The sequence below is a fragment of the Heptranchias perlo genome, chromosome 3, assembly GCF_035084215.1.
Source record: "Heptranchias perlo isolate sHepPer1 chromosome 3, sHepPer1.hap1, whole genome shotgun sequence".
NCBI lineage: Eukaryota > Metazoa > Chordata > Chondrichthyes > Hexanchiformes > Hexanchidae > Heptranchias > Heptranchias perlo.
The window spans coordinates 90,636,189-90,660,268 of NC_090327.1; the positions used below are offsets into that span (position 1 = coordinate 90,636,189).

General features: G+C 39.5%; 1 protein-coding gene across 1 annotated transcript in view; it reads right to left on the reverse strand.

Annotated features, from left to right (window-relative positions):
• The window catches only part of csmd3b (CUB and Sushi multiple domains 3b), a 1,733,930-nt gene that overhangs the window by 131,586 nt on the left and 1,578,264 nt on the right, over positions 1–24,080 (reverse strand). The window contains exons 42-45 of the mRNA XM_067976258.1: positions 21,316–21,504; positions 18,176–18,353; positions 8,549–8,694; positions 6,726–6,806 (exon numbers count right to left, since the gene is read on the reverse strand). Of these exons, the coding sequence (XP_067832359.1) occupies positions 6,726–6,806; positions 8,549–8,694; positions 18,176–18,353; positions 21,316–21,504 (594 nt within the window). The remainder of the gene's footprint in view (positions 1–6,725; positions 6,807–8,548; positions 8,695–18,175; positions 18,354–21,315; positions 21,505–24,080) is intronic.

Consider the following 24,080-nt stretch of genomic DNA (forward strand, 5'->3'; position numbering starts at 1 on the left):
TACATGTGGAATAAGTGTACTGGTAACAGGAGCAAGGTGAATGTGCTTCTCACTTTTGCACATATTTCATGGCAGAAACTTAGATTGGGAACTGCCATTTGAAGCATAGTGGACAACCACAGCACTTTTGCACACATGCTTTCTTTGTACTCAAACTGCATGCAGCACTATTCTTGAAGGTCTAGGTGACAGCCAAAGAACCACAAACAGACGCTGAGGTGCTCCTTTGCTATTAGAAACTTTCTCAATGGGATCACTGATTCAGTGGATAGAGGCCTAAGTGGCATCTGCCCAGTGTTTCTTCTCCTTCAGTTAATGTGGGCACCAGGGTCTGTTGTATAAGAAGGCATCATAGTTGATTCTTGGCTACAGCTGCTGACATAGATAATTATGTTTCTGTGGTCATACCACCTGGTCATTAATTGAGTATAAATCCTTATTCTTCATGAAGGTCATTGGGTTCAAATGAAGAGCCATGCTGTTCAGATGTATACCGGACGTGACTCTGTACTCAAGGGAACCATGTCACACGCTGAAAATTGTGTGTCCTATCCAGCTGATGGCTTCTTTTCACAAGAAAAATGACAGTGTTGTAAACATATTGGTTGTCACTCCCCTTATATATGTATGTATTGCAGATTGCTGCTTTAAAGGACATGGTAGCAATAAAGCTTCAAGTTGTGATAACGTTCACTTCTAAGGAGTCGTTCCTGATCCAGATATTATCTGCAGGTCATTGTGCAGCTGACTGTACAACTCTGTGGCAGCCTGCCTTGCAAAATGGAGGCGTTGAAGAAAGGTCTCCTGTGACATGTCCAGCTACAACTTACGGGGGTCATGATAGATGTGGCCAAAACAGCTCAGGGGTCGTTTGCACCTATATTTGTTGACCCCTCATTAACACCTCTTCTTCATCTCAATTATGCAACTTTTTTGAAACCACTAAGGAGTCCCCGTTCTCACTTTGTAAGCTGAGATACCAAAGCCAGCAGCAACCAAGAATAATGAAACAGTGGATTGGGGGAGGGAACAAAATTGCAAAACCAACTAATGTATGGGGCAAAATACAGTCATGGGTACAGGAGAACACAAAAATAAAACAAAAAACATACCTTCTCCCTTAATGAGGTCTATTTGAGAAGGCAATATCCCAAGGACTCTGGTGCACCCAGTTTTTAAAGGCAAACCTTGCATTGTGGATGGAGCCTTGCCCTAAGTCGTAAAGTTCGGGTGGAACATATAAAATGGTATTTAAATGGTGGTGTTGAGACTCACAAAATTCACCACGGTGAGTGTAAATGAAGCAACATGGGTAATGATAAGCAGCATTCTTAATGGCAATGAATCTCTCTGTGAACGATTGCTGTTGAGATATGGCATTATGCGGCCATTGCACGGTTAGTATGCCTGTTTCATGAAGGGGGGAGGGCAGAACAAGCACTCTTGTCCCCATTAAAATTGCAGAACCTGGCCTTTAAGGAGTGGAAATTAGTTCCTCCCCCTCCCACTTGGATGACGTGAATTTTGTGCCCAAAATAGGCCGGAGTTTGTAGCACACAGGGGCAGAAATTGCTCGGAGCGGTGAACCAACAGTGCTCGACGCTCCATAGGTTTATACTAACCCAGTAACTTAACTAACCTACTTTTCGTCGGGCACTTCCTTGAATAGGAAGCGGAGAAGAGCCCAGCGTGAGTTCAAGTGAAGTTAGGAGAAGCGAGAGGATTACACTCTCCCCCCGACCAATCAGTTCGCAGCATTTTTGACAGCTGCGTTCACTGTCTCTGCCGGCTTGGAACGTTAAAATAGGAAGTGAAAGGTACAACATTAAAATCAATGTAAAAACAGGTATAGAAAGCGAAAAAAAAGAGGGTAAGAAATAATTGAATTAAAGAAAAGAGTCAGAAGGGAAAAGTTAAAAAATATATATTTTTAATTAAAAAAAATTTTTAATGACCAAAAAATATTAAAGTAAGAAGTAATGAGACTCCACATTTTTAAAAGTACATTTTTAGTTGTTTAGCAGTTATTAAGACTTACCATGCTGTTAAAACTTAGTTTAGACCTGTATTTTTAAGCGTACCTGTTTTGTGGCAATATTAGTTATTTTCCAACTGGGCAGATGAGCAAGATTGCACTTTTCAATGATTTCTCTAATTGCAGCGTGCGATATACCTTTAATTCGAACCTGTCATATCGCCGGCGAATCAGTAGGGGCAAGTTCCAGATTGCCACGTTTCGCTGTGCATGTGCGAACGCCGGAACTTGCTCCTCGATTTCGCCACTAAAAATGGAGAGCGCTGTTGAGCTCAGCGTTATTTCGCGAGCGATTTCTGCCCCATGATTTTTCTACATACTTTTCTCCAAATTTTCAAAGGTTCTTTGAAAATATTGCTCTTGTGGAAAATAAAATTGTGCAGAAAATCCAACTGTTTGCAAATGGGGTCCTTTATCTTTTGATTTCAAATTGTTTATTACTGCCAACTAATCTTACCTGCACTTGAGTCAGTTCAACTCTACACTGTGGGATGTCGATCAATGAACTGAAAATTATTCAATAGAAATTTGCTTCTTTATTGATTGAAACTGATGCAGGTATTCACTGAGAGAATAATATAAAGTCTGCTAGAACTATATCTCATCAATCTTCAGAATGATTCCCCATATCAGCAAGAATACACGCTTCAGTAAAGAACTAATCTGCTAAAATGAACAGTTGCTAAGTGGATATTTCTGTTCCCATCTTCTTGCTACATTAGTGGCATTTGTTGCAGTCAACGGAATGCTCTTAGTTTGATTTAAGAAAAAATGCTATATGAAATCTATTTACTTAGGTCATAGATTGCACTATAACTGTATGGCTGATTAGAATCTTCAAATGTGAAGGTATAGCAAATAAAATTTAAAGTAAAATGAAGAAATGTAATCAATACAGTTTTTTTTCTTTTCTGTTTCTTCAAATATTCCCAGGGCGTGCAACATTTTCCATCTAGGATTCCAGACCATTATATGGCAATGAATCAGCTCCTTGCAATAAGCCCTCTGACTTTTATTCCTCCCACCTGAGAGGTGAGACCCTCTCTCCTTTACTCAACATATAAATGCTCCTCCATATAATGTCCACCATCTGAATTCCAGGCCCATTTTTCAATGTAAAATGATGTGCATCATGTGGAAAAATTATAGTTCCCTGCGACACGGTACTATGAAGCACTATGTGCTATACCAATATGCTGCATTAATAACATGGCATTGTTACTACAAAGAAAATTGCCCCAACTTGTAGCTGCAATATACTTCATTTCATTCTGAATTTGTGTGTGAAGACACCTCAATAGCCATCAGTGAGGAACAGGGAATCATTCACACAACAGGAAATGTAAATCATACCAGAGTAGCAGATAAATGCAGTTAGAAATTGCTTTCATCTAGAAGCTCAGTTGATAAATTTGCAGAAACAAATCAACTATGTGTGTGTGTGTGTGTGTGTGTCTGTGTGTGTGTTGGGGAGCAGGTGCGTGTGCATATACATGCACATTTGGGAATTGACATTTCGATGTGCACTATTTTTGTTTTAAGTGGGTTAACATTTGTTAAAATAGCACATCCAAGACATTCACAGGAACATGTTGACTAAAAATGTTGCACAGTGGAATTTGAACTCCCTGATGTGACCAAGATTAGCTTTAATTGTAATATCCTGCTCATCAGATTTGAACAGCCTGTGGAGCGTTTGGACAAAGTATAAGTAGGTAGCCATTGTCCATAAAATTTCATCCCGGCATGAGGCAGCCCCTTCGAGAAGAGGAGAGAAGATTTGCGGAACAAAAGAAAATTACACTAAAAAATAGTCCTATACCGAGCAACAACAACTTGCATTTATATCGTGGCAGTAACATAAGAAAGCATCCCAAGATGGTGCTTCACAGGAGCCTAATCAGACAAAAATGGACACCAAACCAAAGGAGGTATTGGAATGGGAAACTAAAAGCTTGATCAAAGAGTAGGTTTTAAGGAGAAAGAGGTGGAGAAGCAAAGAGGTTTAGAGAGGGAACTCCAGAGCCTAGGGCCTGGATGGCTGAAGGCATAGCTGCCAATGGTGTGGTGAAGAGAGTGGGGGATGCACAAGTAGCCAGTTTTGGAGGAACGCAGAGCTCTTGGGAGGATTGTAAGGCTGGAGGAGGTTACAGACATAGGGAGGGGCGAGGCCAAGGAAGGATTTGAACACGAGGATAAGAATTTTAAATCAAGGCTTTGGTGCACCAGGAATCAATGTAGGTCAGCGAGTGCAAAGGTGATGGGTGAACGGGTCTTGGTGCGAGTTAGGATACGGGCAGTAGAGTTTTAGATGAGTGCAAGTTTATGGAGGGTGGAAGATGCCAAACCAGGAGAGCATTGGAGTAGTCGAGTCTCGAGAATACAAAAGCTTGGATAAAAGTTTCAGCAGCAAATGAGCTGAGGCGGGGTGGAGATGGGTGGCGTTATGGAGTTGGAAGTAGGCGGTCTATGTGAGAGTAACTCACTTTACTAGGTACCCCATAGCCACTAAAGAGAGAACTGACATTAGCAGGACAGGACTCCAGACACAAATTCCTTCAATTGTTTAAGAAAATTGAAATCAGGAAATGATCATCTAAGGAAGCAAAGGTGAGAACCTCAGACGGACAGATTTCCAAACATGCACTGCTGTCACAAGATATATAAATGGCTGGACATTTATATCTTGAAATTTATTTTTCACTGTAACTTAGGGCAAGGATACAGAATCACAGCAGCAGAGGTTCTGCTGTTTATGATGACAGTATACCCAAAAGCAGATACTAAGAGAAAGAAAAAATAATCTCATTGCTGGGGTGATATCATGAGAGCTTTAAACTTCACCTAATCTATGATATACCTGTCCAGAAAACATCTGACGTTGTTTACAAACAGAAAGAACTGCCCCAATTCTCAACAGTTCAATGAGCATAAAATTTAAAAACAAACTTGAAGAAATAAAGGCAGAGTCTGAGCTCAAAAGCAAATGATCATCTTGGTTCATTTGCTTTTCTTTGGTCATTGCTATGCTCACATTACATTGATAAACATATTGAAATATTTTTAATTTACATTTGTCTTTAAAAGTACGTTTTAAAATGTTACCCTGATATCTCATAAGGAAAGGGATCCTTCAAACGCAATCAAATAAAAAATTTGAATATAGCTGTTGAAAAAAAATATATAGTCTACTACTGATGTAGCACCTCTGGCAACTGACATCAAGCAGTGCCTTGAATTGCCAGAAAATAGGATCTTATTGAAGTATTCTCAGAATCTGTTTTGAAAATAATAATCTTTGAGACAAACATTTTAACATTCTTTTTAAAAATGGCTTCTGGCTCTATTAGAGTCAGTTATGGCTCTTTTAATAGCTAGTGTCAGCAAAATCAAACAACAGGTAATAAGGAACCTTTGCAGTTAATTGCTTCAAGGTTCACAGAAGTCATTTAAAAATAATCTCTTTTATTCATATTAAAGCACCTCTTTCAGATATTTTAAATAGTTAAGCAGTTTGTTGACATTATTAGAAAATATAGAATACTTTAACCCCAAAAAGAATTTGGTTCATGAAGCTGCACTATCAGCAAGGATGAAGGCCATTCAGCCCATCGAGTCCACGCCGGCTCTATGCAAGAGCAATCCAGCTGGTCCCACTCCCCTGCCCTATCCCCGTAGCCCTGCAAATTTTTTCCTTTCAAGTACTTATCCAGTTCTCTTTTGAAGGCCATGATTGAATCTGCCTCCACCACCCACTCGGGCATAGAATCATAGAAAATATTTTAATTATTATAATTTTTTTAAAGTCACATAAGGTTGGAACATGCTTAGCTGATTTTTAAAGGCTCCAGCTATATGGATAGTAGTAGGCGAGCGTAGTTCATTTTCAATTATGAGAAGCCTATTAAATTTGTTACTATTCATAATAAAATATCCATTTTTACCTCTTTAATGAGATATGAGTCAAGCTGTGGCATACTAATGTATGAATGTTTAACACTTTCATTTGAAATTCACTGTTCTGCTATTTTAATGAAGGCATTAAGCTGTTTAAAATAAATGGGTTAATGCCTCTGGTGAAGTAGAGGAGGAAGGAATTTCATGAGAATGTCTTAAGTGCTCATAAACCATAATGCTTGTAAAGCATCATGATGGGGCCTATACTCTCTGGAGTTTAGAAGAATGAGCGATGATCTCATTGAAACATATAAGATTCCAAGAGGGCTTGCTGAGAGGATGTTTCCCTGGCTGTAGAGTCTAGAACTAGGAGACATAGTCTCAGGATAAGGGGTCGGACATTTAGGGCTGAGATGAGGAGGAATTTCTTCACTCGGAGGGTTGTGAATCTTTGGAATTTTCTACCCCAGAGGGCTGTGGATGCTCAGTCGTTGAGTATATTCAAGACTGAGGTTGATAGATTTTTGGACTCTAAGGGAATCAAGGGATATTGGGATCGGGCGGGAAAGTGGAGTTGAGGTCGAAGATCAGCCACGATCGTATTGAATAGCGGAGCAGGCTCGAGGGGCCGTATGCTCTACTATTTCTTATGTTCTTATATGGTGCTGCTCCAAATTCACTTTTATTTTGTAATCCATAAAATGGATTTAAATTGAAATCAGAGGAAAGTTACAGAATAGAGACAAAATACAAAAGCATGGGTCCAGAGGACTGCAAGATTTAAAAAGCATACCTATCTCAAATTCCTCATCCTCTGTTAAATTTTGCCCAGTAAGCATCGCTGGTGGAGGTTGGCAGATTCGTAGTTGATATGCTGCAAAATTCAGAAGTTCATTATTCATAGATGCAGCTTCTAAAAGATTCAAATGTTAGTTACTAAAATAGACCTCACATTCCACACCAAATAATGTTTTGAGGGAAAGCAAAGGATTTTTGTTCAATGAAAAGTGCACACATAAAACCAAGCTACTTGGATTAGAATTAACACAACATACATTTTAGGCAAAAGGAGTAATTACCTGTGCAGTACTGACTTTTCAGCTAGATTTTACACATATAGATTTTTATGAATACTTCCTTGACTATATTGTTGAATTCGGATTCTTCATCTACAACATGTCTTACTGATTATAAATATAGATTTTTTAAAATTTACCAACAGGCAACTAAACAATTTGTTAAATGACTCAAAACAACTGCAAGAAGCCACCTTAAATAATACTTTGAAGTTGATATAGAAGTAGTCAGATTCTTGAGCCTGAAGAAATCTGAGTCCAATAAAGGGTGATTCTGTGCTCACTGAGGGTAATTTTGTGATCTTGCACTCCCAGTGTTTGCTGGGAAAGTACAGGTTAGAGAACCACCCGATGATCAGCCTGCACTCCCACTGAGCACAACTGCCCCACTGAGACGACAGGATCAGGAGACACATCTGTTATGCCAACAATAATAACCTCCATCATTCCCTTCTGCCATTTTATAACAAGACACCTGTTAATAAATTACAAATCGCATTTATCTTGCACTAATGCGGGGAGGATTTCCTCTTTTTGTTATATGCAGCAAAATTGTAATTGCAAATATAAAGAATATGTGTACAATTTCGTAACAAGTAGTAAGAAAACTTTTTTTAGCTTCCTGCTAGTGTTTAATTAAAAACTAAATACATGATATTAACACAAATAACACTAATATGATGTTGAAGTTTTAACGCCTCGATTTTAACTCGGGGCGGGATAGATGCATGGAGTTGGGGGGTGGGGAGCGCGTGGTGCAGGGCGAGCGACAAGCTCTCATGCTGAGGCCCAGAAAGAGAATTTAGCTCTCAGACCTCATTTACATATGCAAGATTGGACACCCACCTGAACCCAGCAGGAATCACTACCTGGCCGGCGGGCGGGAGCTGGTACCCGGGCAGCTTGAGACTGCCGCCGGGGATCCGCAGAAATGGTCCTTCGCACAAGGTAAGTTCACTGGAGGGCTCCGAAAGGGGAATTCTCGTCAGAGTAGGGGTGGGGGGAAAGGGGAGCCTGGGGAAAGGGTGGTCCATTGCTTTCTTGTGGGGCCCAGAGGAGAACTCCTGCTCCTCCTGGATTACAAGGAAACTAAAAAACTTACTTTGCTGGGCCTCTTCTGGTCCTTGCTGCTGTTGACACATTTGACACGGCAGGGAAGTCAACAATGCTCCCCCATTCAGGCCTCAGGTTAAAATGGCAGATCGGGCCCCAATGATGTCATCGGAGTCCGACCTGCATATCTAAAGAGGACCCCACCGATTTAGGCACAGTGTCCTTCCTACCTGCAGTTTAAAATTGGAATCGGCCACATCGGGGCAGGAAATGAGTGGGTAAGTCCCCCACTCCATTTTAACTGCCCCACCTCCTGGTTTCCGCCATGTGGGGAAATTAAAAATCAAGGACTTAGTTTCATTTAGTAAACTAAGTAGAAAACACTGTAGAAAATATTAGGTATTCAACTTCAAGCTAAATAAAATATTGCTCAATTACTTAATTCCGTTTATACTGAAAAGATATATGAATGCAGAGCAAAACCAACCATGGTAACTGAGGATGAAGGAGCCACCTGTTGTGAAATCACTGTGGAATTTGATTAGGATCTGGTTTGATGTGCTGTAGACAGACTCCAGAGCTGTATTTCCACTAAATTGTCCAATCTGAGGAGCAGTCTGATCTGGCCCATCCCTAAATAAGACAGAGTCAGTGTTAGGATCTAGGCAGAGTGTTAACTGATGAGCAGGTACAAGCTCAACTCTGAGAAAATATTAGCACCATTTAAGTGCATGAAGCACATTTCTGCTTTTGTATATTTGACAATTAATGTGTTGCGTAAGACTATGGCGTTGATTATAACTCTTACGCGCCTGGGTGAGCAGTTAAATCAAGCAGGTTACTTACCTGCTCAGATAATGAATATTTCCGATATTAACCTGCAACATTTTGCAGATGGATGAGGCACTCACCTAAAACAGGCAAGAGCCTCATAAATTTATGCAAATTGGGGTCCTGCGATTTCAAAAGGACCCCAAAGCAGTTTTAACCGGGGACTGAGGAGGGAGGTTGCCGCAGCTTTTCCACTAGGCAGAAGCAGGTCTGAAGATAGAACAGGCCTTCAAGTAACTTTCCTTGTAGACCAGGGGGAGCAGGATTGGTTCTCTGGGCCCCACAAGGAACATTGCGGCCTCCTCTGCCCCAGATTCCACCACCACCACCCCCCCACCCCCATTCCGAGTTAAAATCCACCCCATGTCTCATCATTTAAGTCATGAACACGATTCTGTTTTATCCTTTCACATCACTCCTGGGAGAGTATCAACTCTTTACAGATCTGCAAATTACTTGCATTTACTACTATCTAGTGCAAAAGTATCAACAAGTATATCTATCTTTGCATTCTGACATGTGCAATTGGCAGCATTCCCCCACATGCAACTGGATTTGCAGGATAAAAGGGCGCATCTCCTCATCCTGGAGATTTGACAGTTTCTTTCCCTGTCCCAACAGAATTTGAAAGAAACTGGAGATTGAATTCAAAGCTTTATTTCAGGAAAGTGATGACATTTATTAAGGAATGTTGTATTTTGTTTCCAACTACTCAGACAGACATCGCCTGTAAGGAGCAATGACTGGTAATCGCAACGCCTGTGATCATTGATTTTTTTGCTTTTTTACAAAGTTCAATTTACAAAAAAAAATGTGGGGCAATTTTAGAGTTTAAGGAGTGTTTAAGCCCTCTGCTATGATGGAGTCACTAATTCCTCATTAAAAAATGGAACACTAAGTTCCTAGGCTTCTGTTTATCAATCAAAAGAAAGCAACTGGTAACCCTGTCTACTAAGTATGACGTAAGTATGGATTCTCAACCTCTTTGTTAATTATTGTTATTGATTACAAGTGCAACTACTAACTCCTTTTCATCACTGTCAATGTTCTTAGCTCCTGATAAGCGTTCAGCTTTTGATTGCTCACCCTTCCCAGAAAACACTTGACTGGAAATCATAATATGCAATTTTAATAATGAATGTGTTAATGCATTTTGTATGAAATTCATTTATTTTACATTTTAAATATTTTTGTTAAAATAACAGGGAGAAGAATTTCTTACGAGCAGATTAATGCATTGATTACTAAAATCACACAATGACATTTCACCCGACCTAACATTTCATTGCTTCAAGCTTTGATCCATGTTCTCCTTAGATGACCCTTATTTCTCTTCTATCATGCCTTCTAGTATCTTCTTTGACAATTCATCACCACTCGTCCCACTCCATATATTGTAAGTACCCTAGCTTTGTCTCAGCACTCTTTCATAAACAGATCCACTTAATTTGGTTCAAGGTTCCCTTTATTGAGTTGCAGCAATCATTAAACACGTATTCTTTTTACAATAAAATGCTAAAACTATCTACTTTCTTCAAAGTCAAACATCAGGCCCAAACAGAGAAAATGAACCAGCACCTTTATCAGTCTTCATGTGAGCACTACTCACATTCTGATCGTTCCCAATAACTGTCAACTCAGCCATCTTACTCCTTATCAGACCATTTATTTTCTTTACCTCTGCACTAAATTTATCATTTTCTATCTTGTTGATCCAAGGTAAGTAAATCAACTCGCTGGATCAATTTCCTTTTTTCCGACAGTGATCTCTACACCACTGTGATGTCTGCACAATAATGTTTTTTTCATGGCATTAGCATTTAGTGTGTAGTTGCTATTTCTTCCCTTTTTGTCAACATTTGCCAGAAGCCCAACTTAAACAGTACTTTGAGGAGTTCCACATGTCTCAAAGAATCAAATTCTTCCATGTAATTAATAAACACTAAGAACATTTCTCATTTATCTCTCTTGTCTTTTTAATCAGCACCTGTATACAATCATAGATTATATTTCTCCCCCTTGTCTGAATTCTGCTTGCTCCTCAGCAAGTTTCTTCCTCATCACATTCAACATTATTTTACTTGCAAGACTAATGAAGGTAATTGTTTAATAATTACTGCAATTAATGGATAACCTTTCTCAACAAGATTATATGTATAATCATTTGGTCCAATCACTTGGCCTTTCTCTTGTTTTCTAGATCTTCATTCCTAACACTTCAGCAGAAATCCAGCAGTTTTTTTGATGTTCTTTCTTTCCTCCCAGTAACAGTGTATACTGTGCCATGTTTTTCAGGCTTCTGTGCTTCATGTACTATTGGCAAAGTTTCCTATTGGCTCTTCACTTCTATTTCATATTTAAATTACCAAATGTACTTAGGTTATAATGTGCAATCAATCGTCCTTTCTTTTTTCTTCAGTGTCATCCATAACTTGATCATCATTGAGTAAATACTATCCACGTTCATTCCAAATAATATCTCGCCTTTAATAAAACTTAACTTTCATTAGAGATGAGGATCGCAAATAGCTAATTTGGTTACAAGATTGTTATGATCAGCTGAAGAGTTTCAGCTGTCATTAATTCTGAAAAAATTCACAAGCTTCTCACTTTCATTGCTAACAGCAGACTAAAATCTTTATCCACTCCATCTTCTTAACCAGCTCTCACTTCTGTACTTATTGTCTGACTTTGCTAATTTTGTCCAAAACATATTGTTTTTAGTCATGAAATTGTCCTGCTACTACATCGTGTTATGCCGTGCTTCAAACATACACTTAAATTTGTGAGATACACATATAACATGCTTATAAAATCGTAGAAAGTTATGGCACAGAAGGAGGCCATTTGGCCCATCGTGTCCTTGCCGGCCAAGCAAGAGCTATCCAGCTTAATCGCTTTCCAGCACTTGGTCCGTAGCCCTGTAGGTTGCGGGACTTCAAGTGCACATCCAAGTACTTTTTAAATGAGATGAGGGTTTCTGCCTCTACCACCCTTTCAGGCAGTGAGTTCTAGACCCCTACCACCCTCTGGGTGAAAAAAGTTCTCCTCAGCTCCCCTTTAATCCTTCTACAAATTACTTCAAATCTATGTCCCCTGGTCACTGACCCCTCTGCTAAGGGAAATAGGTCCTCCTTATCGATTCTATTTAGTCCCGTCATAATTTTATATACCTCAATTAAATCTCCCTTCAGCTTCCTTTGTTCCAAAGAAAACAACCCCAGCCTATCCAATTTTTTCTTATAGCTAAAATTCTCGGCCCTGGCAGCATCTTCGTAAATCTCCTCTGTACCCTCTCTAGTGCAATCACATCTTTCTTGTTATGTGGTGACCAGGACTGTACACAGTACTCAAGCTGTGGCCTAACTAATGTTTTATACAGTTCTAGTACAACCTTCCTGCTCTTATATTCTATACCTCGGCTAATAAAGGAAAGTATTCCATATGCCTTTTTAACCACCTTATCTACCTGTCCTGCTACCTTCAGGGATCTGTGGACATGCACTCCAAGATCCCTTTGTTCCTCTACACCTCTCAGTATCCTCCCATTTATTGTGTGCTCCCTTGCCTCGTTTGCCCTCCCCTAATGCATTATCTCACACTTCGCTGGATTGAATTCCATTTGCCACTTTTCTGCCCACCTGACCAGTCCATTGTCATCTTCCTGCAGTCTACAGTTTTCCTCCTCACTATCAACCACACGGCCAATTTTTGTATCATCTGCAAACTTCTTGATCAAGCCCCCCACATTCAAGTCCAAATCATTAATATATACCACAAAAAGCAAGGGACCTAGTACTGAGCCCTGTGGAACCCCACTGGAAACAGCCTTCCAGTCGCAAAAACAACCGTCAACCAATACCCTTTGCTTCCTACCAATGAGTCAATTTTGGATCCAACTAGCCACTTTCCCTTGGATCCCATGGGCTTTTACTTTTTGACCAGTCTGCCATGTGGAACCTTGTCAAGAGCCTTGCTAAAATCCATGTACACTACATCAAATGTGTTACCCTCATCGACCCTCCTTGTTACCTACTCAAAAAATTCAATCAAGTTAGCCAGACACGATCTTCCCTTAACAAATCCATGCTGACTGTCCTTGATTAAACCGTGCCTTTTTAAATGACGATCAATGCTGTCCCTCAGAATTGATTCCAATAATTTGCCCACCACCGAGGTTAGACGGACTGGCCTATGATTACACAACAATAAGATTCCATTAGATAGGGAGATTCTGCAGTTTCGTTGACGAATATGTCTCATTCTTTTTACCTTGACTATCTGCTGACCATTATTATAAGCGAGTGCTCATATCCCTTACATAGGAGCATAGGAATCTATAGGACTGGTAAAGATCACTACAGTTCATTTAGCTGATCCCAGTAGCTAGGGAATATCATATAACATGATACCTTTCATACTCCTTTATTATGCAACTCTTTATCCATTTCTCTCTTGCTGATACAATCAACCCTCACTGCCTCCCTTGCCAGTCCATTCCATGTATTCAACCCCCTCTTGTAACGTAGATAAATCTAAATTCTTTCACTTCTAATTTTGAGACTTGTTGAATCTGTAACTATATTAAACAGATTGGGGCCAAAAATTCTTAGCATTTCCGACACACTGTTTCTGTACGTCCGGTGGGAGTGCATCAGAAGGGCGAGAAAGAACTTGGATATGCCGGGACTTGGCTCAGATGCTGAGGTTCCTGTGGGCCTCGTAAGGCGCACATCTTCTGCCCGCCCCTTACAAGGTCAGCAGTGCAGAGGGGATTGGGCCAGGGCTGGGGATTCTCTACTCTGTGAATTCCCACTTCCCCAGCATCTCACAGGCCTAGCAGTTCCTTGGCATTTAGTACACAAGGCTTACAAACTTCCTCAATGGTGGAAGTTGAGCCCACCTGGGGGGTTCAGGCCGGGACCAAGGCTTGGACCGTAGAAGAAGACACTCTTACATAAGGGGCCACAGGAGCAGCAGCTGAAAGTTTCATTGCGGGGGTGGGGGGGAGGGGGTAGGAAGCCCTAACACCCAGCTCCAACCCGTACACCAAGTCTTCATTTTCTGGTCTTTGAGTAAGGTAGTGCCCAAAATACACCCCTAGGGCACAAGTGCCCTCCACCTGTATGCAAATGAGGTGACCTTCCAGTATATTCTGGTGTGGTCAACAGCGGAGATCACCAGCGGTTGTGATCCCAATGTAATTGTTGGGATTGCAGCACAAGGAATTTCAAGACCATTGCCATTTAACTTGTCTATTAGGATTTTGATTCAATAAGGTCAGATTGAGCCTTCTCTCCGATAGTGGAAACATTCCCAACGTTTGCAGCATCTCCTCACAAGTCAGATGCCTAATAACATTGTCGAGTTGCCTTCATGTATGTTTCAGATTCTTGTTAACTCCATCTCCTCTCTCACTACCTCTTGTGACAGTGATGCCACTTCCCCCATCTCCTTCAATGTTCAAACATTCCAGGTGCCAAATTTGATTAACTTATTGAGAGGATTGAAGCCATAGTGATTTGACGACACTGAAATCCAGCTTTCTTTCTTTGTCTAGACAGATTTTGTTATTGCCTCATTATAACAATGAGCCACTTCTGGGCAATTTCATCCCTAGCGGCATGACTACCAGGTGGCCTGATGAAAACAACAAATTTTAACATTGTTTTCCTATCATTGTGAGTATTCCATGTTGTAGTTAACAGTAATTCTGTGGTCTTCTCTGTTTTTCAACAAGCTGAAGTGTTAAAATACTTCAGAGCTTACAACCCATTTCCAGGTGTTCTTAGGTGAACTTTCATCTGCCAAAGAACTGATGCCACCATGCACTGACATCTTATCATTATACAAAGACTTTGAAGGTGACTAGTGAAGTGTCTCTACTTATAGGAACAGTGAATACTGAATGGTGCAGAATGTTCCTCGGTGCAGTGACATAAAGGAAGACCAGCTCATGTCAGAAGCACATATTGGGAAGTTGTGCATGTCCAGCCCATGAAATAGGAACATCGGGACAGGAGTAGGCTATTAAGCCCCTCGAGCCTGTTCCGCCATTCAATGAGATCATGAACTCCATATACTTGCCTTGACTCCATATCCCTTAATCTATCAATCTCAGATTTAAAATTAACAATTGAGCTATCATCAACTGCCAATTGCGGAAGAGAGTTCCAAACTTCTACTGCTCTTTCCGTGTAGAAGTGTTTCCTAACTTCACTCCTGAAAGTACTGACTCTCATTTTTAGGCTATGTCCCCTCGTCCTAGACTCCCTAAACAGCAGAAATAGTTTCTCTCTATCTACCCTATCAGTCCCCCTTAATATCTGAAAACTTCATCAAATCACCCCTTAATCTTCTAAATTCCAGGGAATACAACCCTAGTTTGTGTAATCTCGCCTCACAATTTAACCCTTGGAGTCCAGGTATCATTCTAGTAAATCTAAGCTGCACTCCCTCCAAGGCCAATATATCCTTCCTAAGGTGCAGTGCCCAGAACTGAACACAGTACTCCAGGTGTGATCTAACCAGGGCTTTGTATAGATGTAGCATAACTTTTACCTCCTTGTATTCAAGTCCTCTAGATATAAAGGCCTGCATTCCATTAGCCATTCTGATTATTTTCTGTACCTATCCATGACATTTTAATGATCTATGTACATGGAGCCCTAAGTCTCTTTGGACCTCCACCGTTTTGAGTTTTTCACCATTTAGAAAGCACTCTGATCCATAGGTCCAAAGTGGATAACCTCACACTTGCCTACATTGAAATCCATTTGCCAGAGTTTTGCCCATTCACTTAATCTATTAATATCTCACCGTAATTTTATGCTTCCATCTACATTGCTTACAACGTTGCCTATCTTTGTGTCATCGGAAAACGTGGATATGTGGCTCACTATCCCATCATCTAAGTTGTTAATAAATACAATGATTAGTTGAGGTCCCAACACAGATCCCTGTGGGACAACACTAGGATCATAGAATGGCTACAGTGCAGAAGGAGGCCATTCAGCCCATCGAGTCCGTGCCGGCTCTTTGTAAGCGCAATCCAGTTAGTCCCATTCCCCTGATTTTTCCCCGTAGCCCTGCAAATATTTTCCCTTCAAGTATTTATCCAATTCCTTTTTGAAAGCCACGATTGAATTTGCTTCCACCACCTGTTCAGGCAGCGCATTCCAGATCATAACTACTCGCTGCGTAAAAAGGTTTTTCCTCATGTCGCCTTTGGTTCTTTTGCCAATCAGTCCTCGAGTTCTCAACCCTTCCGCCAATAGGAACGGTTTCTCTTTATTTACTTTATCTAAACCCTTCATGATTTTTAACACTTCTATCAAACCTCCTCTTAACCTTCTCTGCTCGAAGGAGAACAACCCCAGCTTCTCCAGTCTATCCACGTAACCGAAGTCTCTCATCCCTGGAACCATTCAAGTTTATCTTTTCTGCATCCTCTCTAAGGCCTTCACATCCTTCCTAATGTGCGGTGCGAGAATTGGACACAATACTCCAGTTGCGGGCCGAACCAATGGATTATAAAGGTTCAACATAACTTCCTTGCTTTTGCACTTATTTATAAAGCCCAGGATCCCCTATGCTTTTTAACCACTTTCTCAACCTGTCCTGCCACCTTCAAAGATTTGTGTACATTTTTCCCCAGGTGTCTCTATTCCTGCACCTCTTTTTGAATTGTACCATTTAGTTTATATTGCCTCTCCTCATTCTTCCTGCGAAATGTATCACTTAACACTTCTCTGCGTTAAATTTCATCTGCCATGTGTCCGCCCATTCCACCAGCCTGTCTATGTCTTCTTGAAGTCTATTACTATTCTCCTCACTGTTTACGACACTTCCAAGTTTTGTGTCATCTGCAAATTTTGAAATGATGTCCTGTACATCCAACTCCAAGTCATTAACATATATCAAAAAAAGCAGTGGTCCTAGTCCCAACCCCTGGGAAACTCCACTGAATACCTTCCTCCAGTCCGAGAAACAACCGTTCACCACTACCCTTTGTTTTCTGTCACTTAGCCACTTTCATATCCATGCTGCCACTGCCCCTTTATTCCATGGGCTTCAATTTTGCTGACAAGTCTATTGTGTGGCATTTTATCAAACACCTTTTGAAAGTCCATATACACAAAATCAACTGCATTGCCCTCATCAACCTCTCTGTTACCTCATCAAAAAACTTAATCAAGTAAGTTAAACACGATTTGCCTTTAACAAGTTAGTGATGGCTTTCCTTTATTAATCCACACTTGTCCAAGTGACTATTAATTTTGTCCCAGATTACCTTTTCTAAAAGCTTCTCCACCACCGAGGTTAATCTGACTGGCCTGTAATTGCTGGGTTTATCCTTAAACCCCTTTTTTGAACAAGGGTGTAATATTTGCAATTCTCCAGTCCTCTGGCACCTCCCCCATATCAAAGGAGGATTGGAAGATTATGGCCAGCACCTCTGCAATTTCCACCCATATTTCCCTCAGCAACCTGGGATGCATCCCATCCGGACCGGGTGACTTATCTACTTTAATTACAGCTAGCCTTTCTAATACCACCTCTTTATCAATTTTTAGCCCATCCGGTATCTCAACTACATAATGTTTAGATTAGTTATGGAAAAGGACAAGGAGCAACTTTTAGAAACGATAACCCTGGACAGAATTAGCAGTCACTTGGACGAGTGTGGATTGATTGGGGAAAGCCAGCACGGATTTGTTAAAGGCAAATCATGTTCAACCAACTTGATGGAGTTTTTTGATGATGTAACAGAGAGGATAGATGAGGGCAATGCAGATGATGTGGAGTATATTGACTTTCAAAAGGCGTTTGATAAAGTGCCACATAATAGGCTTGTCATCAAGATTGAAGCCCATGGAATAAAAGTGGCAGTAGCAGCATGCATACAGAATTGGCTAAGTAACAGGAAGCAGAGAGTAGTGGTGAACAGTTATTTTCCAAACTGGAGGAAGGTATACGGTGGTGTTCTCCAGGGGTCGGTACTAGGACCATTAATCTGGTGGTTCTTTCCCACTGCGTAATACAATAATTAATGGCATCAGTGAAATATATTTTAAAAATAGGAATGTAGATGATACTGCTTTGTGACAAAGAGCCCCTTTGTGCAGAGACTATAATTATTCTTGTTTACAGCTAACTAGCTCAGGGTTAAAGTGTCACCTGAAGAACTACAGTGACAAAGCAATAGTGGTATAACTTATCAGAGCTCAGTTTAGTTTCATGACTGCTCCAATAAATCAGTAAGAGAATATTGATGGCCTACCATACAGTAATGAAGTCATATATAGGTTCCGTTTGTAAGACAGTAAAGTTGATGTAGATTCCATTTCCTGGAGGTACTTTGACAATCCAAAGGCAGTCCTGAAAGTTAGGGTACTCATCAGGGTACCCAGGAGAGTAGATAGTGCCATTTAGTGCAGTAATATTACCTCCACAGAGAGCTGGACAAACAACAGTAATCAATCTGTTAGAAAATGCAATCTATTTATTCATACTCCTGCCTGTCTACATTTCAGTCAATACATGTGCAAGCAGCAAAAATAGTGAGTTACAAAAATACATAGAAGATCAATTCTATTAAAATGTGACATTTTTGCTTTTATTCTGTTCCCCTCCCCCTAGCAATGTTCTTCAAGTATGTTTTAAAGAAGCTATCCATCATAACACAAAAATCTCCAGGACTTGGGGGCTGTAATTACGTTGAGCACCATTTCACTGCACTGGTTAAGGCACCAGTTTATGATTCCTACATGCGCTATTTTAATGTGGCTTATTCCATTAGAACAACGTAGGTTGTGGGGCGATACGATAGAAGTGTTCAAAATTACAAAAGGATGGAACAGGGTAGATGGAAGCAGACTGTTTCGAGCAGTTTAGGGGTCTACAACGAGAGGCCACAGTTACAAGATTAAATGTAAGAGGTTTAGAACAAGGAGCAAGAGAAACTTCTTTTCAGGGAGTTCTGAGGCTGTGGAATTCACCTCCAGGGTTTGCAGTTGAGGAAGAAACTATGTTAACATTCAAGAATAGATTAGATAGGTGGATTAGGAAAAGTAGATATAAGGATATGGGAACAGGGCAGGTAAATGTGATTAGGACTAATTATTTGCATAGAAGGTAAATGCCAACATGGACTGGTTGGGTCAAATGGCCTGTTTCTGTGTTGAAACTTCTATGCGTAATTAAAGATTGCCCAAAAATGGTGCTCAGTTCAATTTGACTCCTTGATCTTGCCGGAGTAATTTGTGTTAAAACAGAAAAGTTCTTTCAATATAAAATACTCATTCTCTGTTTTAAATTAATCTACCGACGGTTTCTTAATTTTTCTTTTAAACTATTCTTTGCAACCTTCTGGATACCTAGCATTTTAAATCTGAGGGATTATCTGAGAGCCATTCAACTAACATCAGCAATATGTTCTGTCAGTGAGCACCTCCGTTAATTTAGTGGTGAGTGACGCCTACAATATTCTCCTGGAGCAATCAGTGCCTTGAAATTTAGAACTGGAAACTTAGCGCTGTAGTGTACACTGTCAGGACAAGCAATTCTCCAGACAGCAGGCCATCCTAGCTACGGCAACATGGATTTTCAGTTTATAAAGTAGTACTTATGAAGCTAATTTTAAAAATGGACCCAACGGAAAATACCAATGGCAAGTATTCTAACAATTTCTTTAGTTAGAAAGGCTTTAGATAAGATTTATGGCATAACGTTTCTTTAATACTTATTTTACTATGAATTTCTTCTTAACATGTACCTCAAAATAAAAGTGACAGACTTTTACTGGTACTTCATACCTAAGTTAGGACTGTTGTACAGTCTATTTTACCATTTTATTATGTAGGATAGTATTTTAGATATCCCTTAGACTGAAATGCAATAGTGCTCTGAAAAGGACACTGCATCATCAGTATTTAGTTAGTAAATATATAAAGCATACTTTTTTCATTCAATTTTCTCCCCTCTTTCCCTGAAAGCACTAACTCATTCTGCACCAGTCGCCTTCTGGTAATGCACCCAAAAATACATTTTTCTGCCAAACAAAAGGTCAAATACTTTTAAATTAAAAATTGGTCCTAGAAAATTCAGCACCTAACCTCAGTTCCAGTCTTTTTTCCTCATACTTGGATATAATCAGTGTTGCAGCAATCTCTTTATCAAATCATTGCTGATGCCTAGAAATCTGTTTTTTTTCAGGTTTTGTGCTCTCCATGAATATCTTGCAACTTATGAAATCATGCGCTATTCTTATGCCAAAGCATTAATCTTCCCTTTGAGTTGATTGTCACATTTTAGTCACCTCTTCTAATCAGGCATGATATGGCACAGAATAGCTCGTGGAAAATTTCAAACAGGATGCACCATTTTGTTGATTGAAAAATGTAATAAATGTGCAAATTAGGAAAAAAAAACATTTTACACAAGAAAAACTTGGGTTCAATGTCTTAACAAAAAATTGCTTCTACACACTTTTAAGTCATTATGCAGGATGGTAAAACAATATTTATTTTAAAAGCTTATTTATCAAATTCATGCTTCCAATTATAGTATTTCATTCATAAGAGGGCTGATTTTCCTGGGCAATATGGATACAGTGCATCAGAACTGGAATGCAAGCATCTTGTTTTAGAACATGTTTATAATTTTGTTATAAATACCAAAAAAGGAAACCGTCACAAATTAATTGATCTTGCCACTACACATAGTGATGAGGGAAATTGTTACCGCAGGTCTTTTGCTCTTACTTGCTACTTACAAAGGAAACTGGGCATTAATAATCCTTATTTCTCCTCATGAGGAATGGCATTGTATCTTTTTCTGGATCAGAAAGCTTGTTTTTCCTATTGAATTGCTCAAATTCTATGGGTTGTCACTGTTCAATTTCTTCAGTTAACAATTACTGTATTTTCAGTTAGCTCACGTAAGTACCAGCAGAAACCGGACATCATAATCTTGTGAGAAATAGATGCTAATAAACTTCTCTCAATGCTTAATGACAGAAAATTTCCACTTTTATAACCATTTCTCTCAGTAAGTCGAAATTGTAAATATATAAAACAGTTGGGAGTCAATTATTACTTCCAGATCCTTTCATTAGATATGTTTGAAACCAGGATTTCAACTTGAAGTGGGTTTCCTTATATTGGAGTTGCTGGTTAATAGGCTGCATTTTTATTGCTCACCTGAGCAAAATAACAGCAGGAGAAATTCAGAAGATTCATGTCTGTGCTACACGGCAAGCATCGCAAAATATTGTACTCAAAGTAGATGTGCTTTAAAGTTTTCAAATAGTGGTGGATCACAACACTGTGTCAGTGAAGCACCCATTAACCATAAAATGTCCTTCACATAGATATCAAACACACCCGTTAGAAGCTTAGCAAACTCCTGTTTATCACATACCTTCACATCTAGGTATAGGGTGGTTCCAGTTACGGCTTATACCATGCAGACAAGTGAGTGCTGCTTCCCCAATTAAAGTGTAACCAAGGAGACACTCAAACGAGATGGTTCGACCCACCGATAAGTCATATCCAATAACAAAGCCATTTCGGAATGGGCGAGGGTCAGGGCAGCTTTGCAGTTGGTATGCTGCAAAAATATAGTAAATGTCACAAATTAGACGGCTAAATCAAATAATCAAGTAAATAATTAGCTTTTAACAGGAAAGTTTTACGTATAATAAACAGTTAATGTATGGTGAAATTTCTTTTCCCTTGCTATTTTTCTAATTTTTTGCATGTATGTCCTTTAATTATTTTTGATCTAATGTCATTCTTACTGTCAAAGTCTGATACTTTTCACTTTTCCACATAGAATGTTAAGGAATGAACTATTAATCATAATTTTCTTGTCAGCTAATATGATGCAAATTTTCATTAACATTACTAAAATCTCACAGGACCACAGGAACTATTGCTCTAAAAGGTGACTGGTTTAGTTCAAAGGAATTTCATTTCAAAACAGCAGAATGTTCAAATGCAAATCTTCAGGAAAACAGCATTATGCTGGATGGGGACTCCATTACTCTCAGTGCCTCTGTGTGGTCATTTTTCAGGTGAGCAAACTTAAAGTGATAATAAAGTGATCACAACTCATTCTGCAATTCAGTACATAATTACTTGCATCACAGCATTCAACTTTGTACAGATTATGTCAAATTAAATAAATTTCTTTTTTTAAAAAAATCATACTGTTAAATGAGTTTTTAAAAACTAAAAATTATTTGTTATTTTATAGAGGGCTGTTCAAAAGTTAAAATCAAATGTAAGTTTAGTCTATTTTCTGTTTACAGAAAGGATTAATGTCAAATATTCAAGTTAGACAATAAAATTGTTTGTTTCACAGTAATTAAGTGAAGTCACAACATCTCTGACCCATTACAGATGTTAATGAGAATGGACAGAGAACAAAAATGGTTCCTCACCACTGAAACCATGGAAGCATCATATCTGGAAAGTAAATCTCAGGGTTCAATAATGGAGGTGTAGGAATGGGTAGATTCCTTGGTGTTTTGTTCCATTACCTTCGAGAAGCAGGAGGAGTGAGGGAATACATTTTGCTTCTGACATTAAATTAGTGAGATCAAGTTCATGAAAGGGTAGGTTGTACTTGGTCTTTGTAAGAAGTGAGCTTGATAGGGCACACTGATGCCATGTTAATGACCTCAACCTGAAAATCCAGGAGGGAACAGGTGTTATGAAATGCAGAGCATTTGATGTGCTGCACTTGACAATGCCCCACTGCAGGTAGAAGAGGCCGATTGGAGCCATTGTCTGCATGTCGGGGAAAAAAACTTCCCTTAACCTTTTCTACTAACAGCTGATGGCAGGAAATAGGGCAGTAGGTTGTCACAGGAAACATTTCAAGGATAAATGTAAATGAAGACTTAAGAAATGTCATACAGAAACCTGGGAAAATTTAGCCAGAGATTTCCCAGTTGGGAAACTTGCTGTGAAGCGTGGTACTGCACACTAACAAGTGAACAAAAGAAAAGTATTGCTGCAGAAAAGTCAATCATCTACAGATGGCAAATAGAGATGTGATAGCCAAAATGCATCACACATTGATCCACGGTACTATTCTTGCAAATATTGCTAACCATGACACTATCCTATGTGTGTAATGGTTATTTTCGTTCAGATATGGCAAAGATGTTTCACTCACCAGTGTATTAAATCTTAATGTAAGATAAGAGCTGACAGGAGTGTGGACTCTTTTCTATTGAAAATAAATTTCAACATTTCTTTGGTCATCTGATGAATTTCTTCAGTTTGGCTCTGCATCGGGTTGGAGTTATACCACATCTGATACAAAGCCTAAGTAATGGTTTAGGGCTCTTGGAAGTCAAATTATCAACTCCACTCCCGAGTAATATTATCACTTTTGTATCAGGGTGCATCTGAAATCACTTTGTATCAGTGCAAAAGAGGTACTATAAGGACAGGACAGATGTTCACTGACCACCATGCATTTCGAATAGCTTCAGCTTTTATTTCTGTTTCCCTGCATTTTCAGGTTTTCTTTTTATCTCTGCAATATGAACTTATGAGTTAATGATACAGTTAGCAACCACCTCCTTGTTTCACAGACAAGAGCAGGAAGGGAAATTTTATAAAGCTGTGCTCCTGCTGCACAGCCTCGCTCGATGTGAGCGCAAACTGAAGAATCAGGGATGGAGGTCAGTGCACCTTATTTTCCAATCATTAAGATTAATCACCAAAAGATTGAGTGTGCCATGAATTGGCTTCGCTGACCTTGGCATCCCGAAGACTGATTCTTGACGTGCTCTCACTGACTGAAGCTTCATACTGGGACCACAGCCTCATAAAATTTACCTTGGAAATTATTTCAAAACCTCAGGAGTAATTCTAGTTCTAAAAGAGCATTCAAAGGGAAAGTCTATGCAGCATTTCTCCAACACAGCACACAAACCTCAGAATGAACAAGTCTTTTTTTTTTGTTAAATATGTAGATTCTATTGCTTTTAGTTCATGTAGAAACATTTTTTTAAAAACTTTGCATATTTAACCAAACAGAATTGTAATAAGACAAGGTTGCAAATGTCTTTAATACAATGTACATTACAATTTTCAAACTTCTAAACTAAATCTGTTGAGGTAGATCCCACAGAACCCAAACGTCTTGATCTGATTCATGTCCTTCAA